Below are 8,403 nucleotides of genomic sequence, written 5' to 3'. Positions count from 1 at the left end.
CAAGCAGGGAACACCGTGAGTTGAACTACGGGGCCATGAAAAAAGGGCAATAGATTACAAGGTTTATTGCTAAATTTGTGGCTGTGACCTACAAGCAGTGGAAAACAACCATGGCTTTCTTCAGGAAAAAGAAGGTAAGCTCATGCAGAAATGTTTCTCTCAAAACATGTTACTTGGCAGAATGGTGTTGCATTGGACTACAGACTTGGCTTCTATCAGTTATTGGTACGTACATGTTTACTTCCCTTCGGTGGCTAGGTTATCTTTCATGCTGTCAAATTAGTTTCACAACGGATGTGATGTAAGAAACTTGTTTCTGCTTAACAAAAATTAACTAAACAAAGTAAAAAAAATTCAGGTCAGTTTATTACACAAAATTTAAAAAGTTCACAAAGAAAAGTAACTAAAGAAGGATTAAACTGGAGATGGAAAACAGCCAATCATGAAATCATCCAATGGCTCTATTGGCTATGACACAGGTTTCACAGATTCCTCCATTCCCTCTGAAAGGTGTCGCGCCATACCTGGGGGAACAGTGCAGCACGAGTTGACGTTGTACCTACCTCCATAGCAACAGAGTTAGTCAAATGGAACGAAACATAGACAGAAACTGTCACTGAATGTTAATAGACTTGTGATGTGAGGTGTTGCAGTAAGAAAAAATCTAATCTCAATTGTTTTAGTTTGTCCTACCTTGTTATCAGTAGTCCTTCCAGTAGCAGTCACTGGACCAGCCTGTAGGTGATGTAACGTCCTGCCGTTTCACTGGGCCTGATAATCTTTACAACCTGCCACAGCAATGGAAAACAACCTTAAATATATTGTGTATATCTGTCAGCAGAGGGAGCTTTTGATTGGGTTTACATATTGATCTCATTGGTTGGTAGAGCTTGGCCAATCAAATTTAGCTACTGGTTTGTTTAAACATCTTAAAATCTGGACTTTTCCATCTATCACAAATAAGTGAAATTGCCTGGTGTAAAAAACAACTAATGAAGTGTGTGGGGGGGGGGGGTGAATGTCCCTGTACTTACTGCAAGTCGCTATGGATAAGTGCGTCTGCTAAATGACTAAATGTAGCAACTAAAGGGATCAATTGCAGTTAAACAGAGGACGCGTGTCCAGTACCTGGCCTCTTTTGAGGCCGAAGTAACGAGCCACGGGGTCGCCTGCCTGGATCCTGGGCAGTTGGCTCTCCTTCAGCTTGCTGCAGGAACACAAGTGAAGGACAACCAACAGGCAGTAGCACTTTAACGCTTCTCATCAAGCCACATGGGAGTACAACGGTACTTAGGAACGATTTGTTGGATCAGATGTTACGTTTATTTACCCAGGATCACAATGACGCTTATTAAGGGACTTGTTGCACTTGTTGGTTAGCTGTAACTACTTGTGCTCGCTGTGAATTATATTATTGTTGCTCGCTTTCCTCCAGGTACACTCTGGGCACTTTCGAGGTTCATGTTGTTTAACTGTAATTTGTTTAACTACATGCTCAGTGCAGTTTAAGAAGTGAAACTAAACAGAGCATTGCAGTAGATGTTCATGGTACATGTATGATTAATTGTTAGACATCAGCAAGGCATGGAGTGGAAGGATACTATCGTGTCAGAAGTTCAGACAGTTCCTCTTTTGTCATGACGATGTGTTCAGGAACCAACTGTGAAAAGAAAATCACAAGATTACAATAATTACATCAAGACAGACTGTGACACAGATCGCTTATATCAGCGTTTTGCGAGAAGAGACAAAGATCTGAATGTGTTTGTGAGCCCAGACCTCGTGCTCTGTGATGTTGATTAGGAGCTCCTGCTGTAGAAACTGTTCCAAGATATATTTGGGGGCCATGTCAACTAGAGACTGAAATAAACCCAGAAATAAATTCATCCTTTTTAAGTCACAATCCACAATTGCTGCAAAAAAATCATTTGTTGTTTTGGCACTGCAAAGAAACGGTAGCAGATGGCTTCTAATGATGGCAACCCCTATGGTATGTTAGTCAACAGGAGTTGGACCGAGTGTTTTGCTAATTCACGTACCTGCTTAGCGGATGGCGTCATGCCCATCTGAACTACAATGATGGCGCGCGTAATGTTTTCTTCCTGCATCCTCTGACAGTACATCTTAATGGTCTTGATTCCAACCTTGGGCTCCTCTGAGGGGACGGGGGTTATTTTATTACTGTGTGACACCTTGAACAGGTTCGGGTCTGAATGTCATAGTCAGGAAGTGTTTAATAACGGCTTTATTTGGGATATTGTTAGTAGCGTTATTTGGTGAGATCGTTCATCAGCTTACCGGGAAAGAAAACAAACATCTGGTCTGTGGGGTCGTCGTTGTGTGCCACGAGCACGGTGAGATCCGTTCGTCTGGGGCGACCCTCGCTCGGCTTGTCCCCGAACTGGCTCTTGAACTCATCCAAGGTCTGGTCTAACTCATCCTGGGTCACCAGGTAACCTCGGTCATGACACAACTGTTGAACATGCAAAAACTTGTCATGAAGAGCACAGATAGTTTGATTCTCGGATAACTTTCTGCTGGAGATTTCTCAAATTTTCGAGGATGGGCTACCTACATTTAACTTAGCACATTTACAGCAACGTCTTAGTCTATATATTGCTTTTATTGGACTGTAACAAACAATTATAAAATAATAGTTAATTCGAGCTAATTCAATGTAATAAGACCTAAAGATCAATAAGCTAGCGACACCGAGATAGTATGAAGAACACTTTGAATGGATGTTTACAAAACACAGGTAATATAACCCACCTGCATGATGGTTTTTCTAATTTTCCATAACCTATATGTTTCCTCTTCGTCATCCATAGCTTAATATTATGTTTAACAAATAAACTATAGACAATAAATAGGTTGAATAATTCAAGATGCTAACTTCAGATGCTCTGCCTCACGTTGAATTGTTATTCGACGCACATTGATGACGTCACAGAAGGGCGCTTGCTTCCAGCTGTCTTTTTTTAACTTTTTGTATTAAAACCAACCAAAGCTATTGTTGTTATTTAGATGTGTATCAACCATTCCGATCAGTGTGAATGAAATACAAATACGTGTTTCTGTGAGCCTCTGAACTACAGTGCTGGTCTGATGTTAGTTTTTTTTGTAAATGTAAAACAATTAACAGCAAAAAACAAGGCCTATATCAACGCACTGAGATGTACATCTAAATCCCAATGCATACTAAAATCCCTATACACATTTGTGTGTCTAAAAGCAGTAATGACTTAAGGCGTTTAAACACGGAAAACTGATTATTCTACATGACACGCCCCTTCAACCCCTGCTCCTGCGTTTCACAACAAATTCATGCGGATTGGGCGGTGTAACTGTTATATTTGCCCTCGTTTTAACAAAATGAGGCAACTTCATTGTGTTTTGATAGCTGCGGGATTGGCGAGCAGTGGAATCCTACTGGCGATGGTAGTGTATTTTTTAACGGCCACGGTAATCAAAAAATATTGGCTATAGGCACTGTATCTCTTATTAATATTTCGACTTACGGACGATTTACAGAAAAGTATTTAAGCTCTAGTTAATTGAACTAGTATAGTACAACTAACGTTTTGATAATTTGAATTATCACTGATGTATTTATAGGGAACATCCTAGACTGGAGTTTGTTTTTGTGTGCTGGCCGGATGTGATAATACCATCTAAAATGGCATGGCCTTGTGTTGATGACCAGATGTGGCCTATGCTGCGCTTTATGGTTTTGTATGTCATACAACATTCTGTTGTTGCATGTTCACCTCTATCTATTAGCACCAGCAGGCGATTCTGACAGTAGAAAGGAAACTGCTTCGTCATTCTGTGAACTCTGTTAGTATACTCGGTATTTGGTACTGTAGGCTATGTGGGAGTCAGAATGAACTCAGAATGTGCTTTTTATTCATGCTTCTACAAAAAAAAAAAAACAGTTTATATGTGGTAAAGGGTACATAAATTCCTTTCACAAGAAATGTTGAAATAATCTCCCGTAAAGCAGATCCATGTAGCTCGTTATGTAAGACTTTGGCACAACTATGTAAATCTAATGAAGGTCTATTTATGCTGCTACTTATACCATATCCACATACATGTATCATTCCACCAAATGTTTTACCTGATCACAATGTGCAATTGATGATACAGAGTTTAAACTGGAAAACAAACCTATTAATGGTGGTGTATTTAATCTCTTGGCCGAACAGAGATTGTGACTGGCAGCATCCCAGCTAACACATTTACGTTGTTTTGTGACGTTGCCGCAACGTCATGTGGTAGCTGGGATACTGTTCTCTGGGGTTGTACGCTGATTAGGGTATTTTTGTGCGAGGCCTTTGTTAAGGGTCATGTGAATGGACTGCTGTTGTTCTGGTGTCATGACGTTACATTTTAGTTGATTTTTTAAAAATCAGAATAGATAAATTATCAGAATGATTTGATGAAGCTACTTTGTTATAGTTGTCAATTGCAGACACAGTTTTTTTTAATGACCTTTATGTTCATTTGCACTGTGTCGTAACATCAGTTGTTCCAACTGCCACAGCAGCACAAGTCCTTAATTCTTCTAATCAGTTCTGCCTAGATTGAGTAAGAGATTATCTTTACCTTTACCCTGGCTACTCAGCTGTTTCCTAACAGTGTATGTTGGTGCTGTTACGAGAGCTATCTGTACGTGATCAGATTTCACCGTGTGCCAGAAGTCAGCAAAAAAATAGTTAATATCTTCTCTCCGTCAATGATCTGCAGAGCTTCATACAAAAGGTGCACCACAGCTCACAGTTTCTCAGTGTCAGGTGCAGGGTGGTACAGCCAACTCTATTTAGTGGACTTTACTAAGAGGCAGACATGGGTCTTTTAGGGTCCTCTGTCCTCCTCTCTCTCCTACTGCAGACTATGGTAAGAACGACAGGGAGGGGTCTTCAGATGTGTCTTAAACGGCTTTGACAGCACAGATGGTAATTTGTTTGTGTTGGCTACTTATGTTTTATTTTTTACTTATTTTGGGTTTTGGGAAAAACCTTCACTTGAAGCAGTTATGTTTCTAGGAGCTTTTGAATTGTCATGTGGAACGTACAGACAGTTATTTTCCTTCAGCGATTTGCCTTCAACAAGAAGAGCCATTTGCGTGTGGAAAGCATTTTTTTTGTCAACCAGGAGCAACTGAGAATGCCGGATATTAGTCACATTAGGTCGTCCTGGAAACCTATCCTTACTTGTAGTCGTAACCTATTCTCTTAAAAAATATTTTCTCTCTTTTTCTCTCAGTCTTTACCGACAGAGAGCTGGCAGAATGCCACATCTATCTATGAATTCTCTGCCAAGGATATCGATGGCAATGAGGTGTCCCTCGAAAAATACAGGTGAGTTTGCTAGATATGAAAAGACTGTGACATATTTCTCCTTTTCTGTTGCCATTGTCCTCACCACAGACCTATCAACATACTGTATAGTCATGACTTGTTTTTTCACCTTGTGTGTGTTCGTGGTTGTGCAGAGGCAACGTCGTCATCATCACAAACGTCGCCTCTAAATGAGGTAAAACCCCAGTAAACTACTCTCAGCTTGCGGAGATGCACGCTAAGTACGCTGAGAAAGGTTTACGGATCCTGGGCTTCCCCTCCAACCAGTTCGGCAGGCAGGTAGGTCACCTCTCCCACTGAGAGGGGGGTTAGATGGCTGAGCGGTTAGGGAATCGGGCTGTTAATCAGTAGGTTGCCGGTTCAATTTCCGGAAGTTCCAAAATGAAGCTGTGTCCTTGGTCAAGCACTTCACCTTATGACGCTGTGTCCTTGGGCAAGGCACTTCACCCTACTTGCCTTGGGGGAATGTCCCTGTACTTACTGTTAGTCGCTCTGGATAAGAGCGTCTGCTAAATGACTGAATGTAAATGTAATGTGACATCCGCTCGCCGAGCGACCGAGCTCAGGGACACTCACCTACAGTACACATGCAGAGGATTTACATGTTAGGACAGTGCACATTTTTGAGAGACTTTTGAAGGCTGGTTATCTGTTTGGTTGTAAAACTCAGGATGATAATGGCCTCACTTTCAAGTCGAGAATGAGCCCCTTTTAAGAAGAGGGTCACGGAATCTCAAGGTTAGCTTCAGAAACTGTAGGCGTGCGTAGCGTTGATATACTGTATCATAACAGAGCTGACACGCAGCTGATATCTTCTGTTTGTTACTGAAGGAACCGGGGACAGAGGCTCAGATTAAGGAGTTTGCCAAGTCCTACCACGCTGAGTTTGACATGTTCAGTAAGATTGACGTGAACGGGGACAATGCCCACCCCTTGTGGAAGTGGCTGAAGGAGCAGCCGAATGGAAAAGGCTTCATGGGAAAGTGAGTAGCCGGTGCAAGCTGGGTGGGATTGCTAAAACTAAAGTTCAACAAGAGTTTAGGAGTCGTTTGGGGTTTTAAATCCTCTAGATTCTAATTATCCATTTAATTTTCTTCCTTTTTTAGTTCCATCAAGTGGAATTTCACCAAGGTTTGTGTTCTCACCTTCACACAGACTCAGAAGACGTGATCAAGTCTGATATTTTCAGATTTTCTCAGTATGGTAAATCAATGAAGCATTATGCAGTGACTGGTATGTGGTCCTTGTCTGACCCTTCTCTCTGCCTTTTGTAGTTCCTTATCAACAAAGAGGGGCAGGTCGTGAAGAGATATTCTCCGATGAATGATCCTAGCGTAAGCATGACCCGCACACACACACTGATAGGAATATGATTGGCTCTCTGACATCCAGTTGCGGTTCTCCTGAACTATAACCAACTGCAACCTCGGCCACAGATTGATGAGCCCCTCTGCCCCTCTGGCATTTGGTTCCTAGAAGGCAGCACTATTGATCCCTCTGAGGCTTGCTGGAAGCCGTCTTATCTCCTCACAGTCAGTGAAGCCGACAGGAACGATTACTGTAAATTGCTTGGGGCACATGAGAGGACTGCTGAGTATGGGGGGGGGGGACTTGTGAAAGTGGTGAAGTTCATATAAAGGTCATACATAGCAAGAGCCTCCATAAACCCAGAACCACAGATTGGACTCCAGATACTGAATGAGGGATGTATGTGCAGAAATTCTTTATTCTTTTTATTGCAGGTGGTAGAGAAGGATCTTCCAAACTACTTGTAATCTTTTCCTGAGTCGCGGATGCATTGTCTGCTAATCCTCCATTTCTGCCTCCCCTCACTCATTTTCCCTCTCTGGCGGACAAAGAGGTGTGGGTGGGTACACTTCCCAGACCAGTGACGGTCTGTCTGCAAACCCGTTTGACGGATAGGACAGACCTGATGAAAAACGGCGTGCAACCATTACTGGGAAAACACCCACCTTATACCAGATCAGTTTGCTGGATAGCCCCCTTGAACTCAATGCCCCTCCAACCCAATCACCACCACCACAGAATGTCAAAACTGCATCTAAACTGTCTAAACCGCATCCAAACTACCCATACTTTTGAGCTGTTTTAAACAATTTGCCAAGTGTGAGTGTAAAGGAATTAACTTTCAATAAACATTATCTTTCAGATGGATGGATTTTGTGCAAGAATGTTTGTTACAGCATGCGATGAGAGGGTAATTAAGGTTTCCTTATATCAAATTACAGGGATTCTATCAACAGAACCTACGAATCTCTGCTGCCGAAAACTGTATTTGTATGCAAGGTTGAGAACATTTTTCTTGGCTGCACTGCCCTCTATTGGTCGTTTGAGTAAAAGTACATCCAGTATATCTATTGAGTCCCTTCAAATGGGCTTTGTGTACCAAGCAGGGTAATTTAAGTAAATATGTTTCCAATGTCATAAATTGGCTTCATAGGTTTAAAAATGTATCGTTAAATAATTTAAGGTACACTATCTCACATGATACCCTATCTTATGTTATGTCTGATCAGTGAGTCTGGCTGAGGAAAGCTTACATCAGGTCATATTGTGCATGGAGGTTATAATAAGATATTGTGCTTTCATACACTATGAACGCCTGTCTGTCTGCCATAACTGCCAGGGGTAATATCCAATGTAATGCAATATAATAAACGATTTAAATAGGCAGTACAATGGCCAATTCCACCTTAAATTATTTGTACATTTGAAAGAAGCAAGGATGTTAGATTTATAAAACAAATCTGTTTGCATGAGTAAAATATTATAAAACATGCTGTCCAATCAGTTTGCAACCGCCAGGCGTCTGCAGTACCTCTTGAACAAGACGGAGGGAGCTTGAATGCATAACAACAGCAAGTGTGAAAGCTGTAACTGCTCAGTGCTCAACACAGCTAGTGAATTGAGCCGTGAGGAGCAGTCCTGCTGCCGTGCCGATAACAACCGCACGAATGAGAGGACTGTAACGGATATCCATTTACTCTTCATAACTTGGTTGAACCCTTAGACCGTT

At 41.7% G+C, this 8,403-nt stretch overlaps 2 protein-coding genes across 6 annotated transcripts; one reads left to right on the top strand and one right to left on the bottom strand.

Annotated features, from left to right (window-relative positions):
* Positions 1–348: 348 nt before the first annotated feature.
* polr2eb (RNA polymerase II, I and III subunit E, b) lies at positions 349–2,951 on the bottom strand. 3 transcript variants are annotated; one of them, XM_084676458.1, is made up of 8 exons: positions 2,773–2,951; positions 2,299–2,473; positions 2,040–2,155; positions 1,780–1,860; positions 1,602–1,660; positions 1,129–1,207; positions 694–788; positions 349–563 (listed from the first exon to the last, which is right to left on the bottom strand). In XM_084676458.1, exons 1-7 carry the CDS (start codon positions 2,827–2,829, stop codon positions 723–725), a joined length of 633 nt encoding a protein of 210 aa, XP_084532584.1. In that variant the 5' UTR covers positions 2,830–2,951; the 3' UTR covers positions 349–563; positions 694–722. The 3 variants fall into 3 exon arrangements, with proteins under 3 accessions (XP_084532584.1, XP_084532583.1, XP_084532582.1); XM_084676457.1 differs by having other exon boundaries at positions 349–559; XM_084676456.1 differs by having other exon boundaries at positions 349–524; positions 2,773–2,949.
* Positions 2,952–3,282: 331 nt separating this feature from the next.
* gpx4a (glutathione peroxidase 4a) lies at positions 3,283–7,541 on the top strand. Of its 3 annotated transcripts, none has more exons than XM_084676454.1 (7): positions 3,283–3,441; positions 5,272–5,366; positions 5,501–5,645; positions 6,198–6,349; positions 6,473–6,497; positions 6,641–6,700; positions 7,109–7,541. In XM_084676454.1, exons 1-7 carry the CDS (start codon positions 3,328–3,330, stop codon positions 7,139–7,141), a joined length of 624 nt encoding a protein of 207 aa, XP_084532580.1. In that variant the 5' UTR covers positions 3,283–3,327; the 3' UTR covers positions 7,142–7,541. The 3 variants fall into 3 exon arrangements, with proteins under 3 accessions (XP_084532580.1, XP_084532579.1, XP_084532581.1); XM_084676453.1 differs by having other exon boundaries at positions 3,299–3,465; XM_084676455.1 differs by lacking the exon at positions 3,283–3,441 and adding an exon at positions 4,766–4,902.
* Positions 7,542–8,403: the final 862 nt, after the last annotated feature.

This window comes from Hypomesus nipponensis, chromosome 16 (genome assembly GCF_054491055.1).
Source record: "Hypomesus nipponensis isolate SF chromosome 16, ASM5449105v1, whole genome shotgun sequence".
In the NCBI taxonomy this organism is placed as follows: Eukaryota; Metazoa; Chordata; class Actinopteri; order Osmeriformes; family Osmeridae; genus Hypomesus; species Hypomesus nipponensis.
This window is presented reverse-complemented; position numbering and strand designations above follow the sequence as displayed.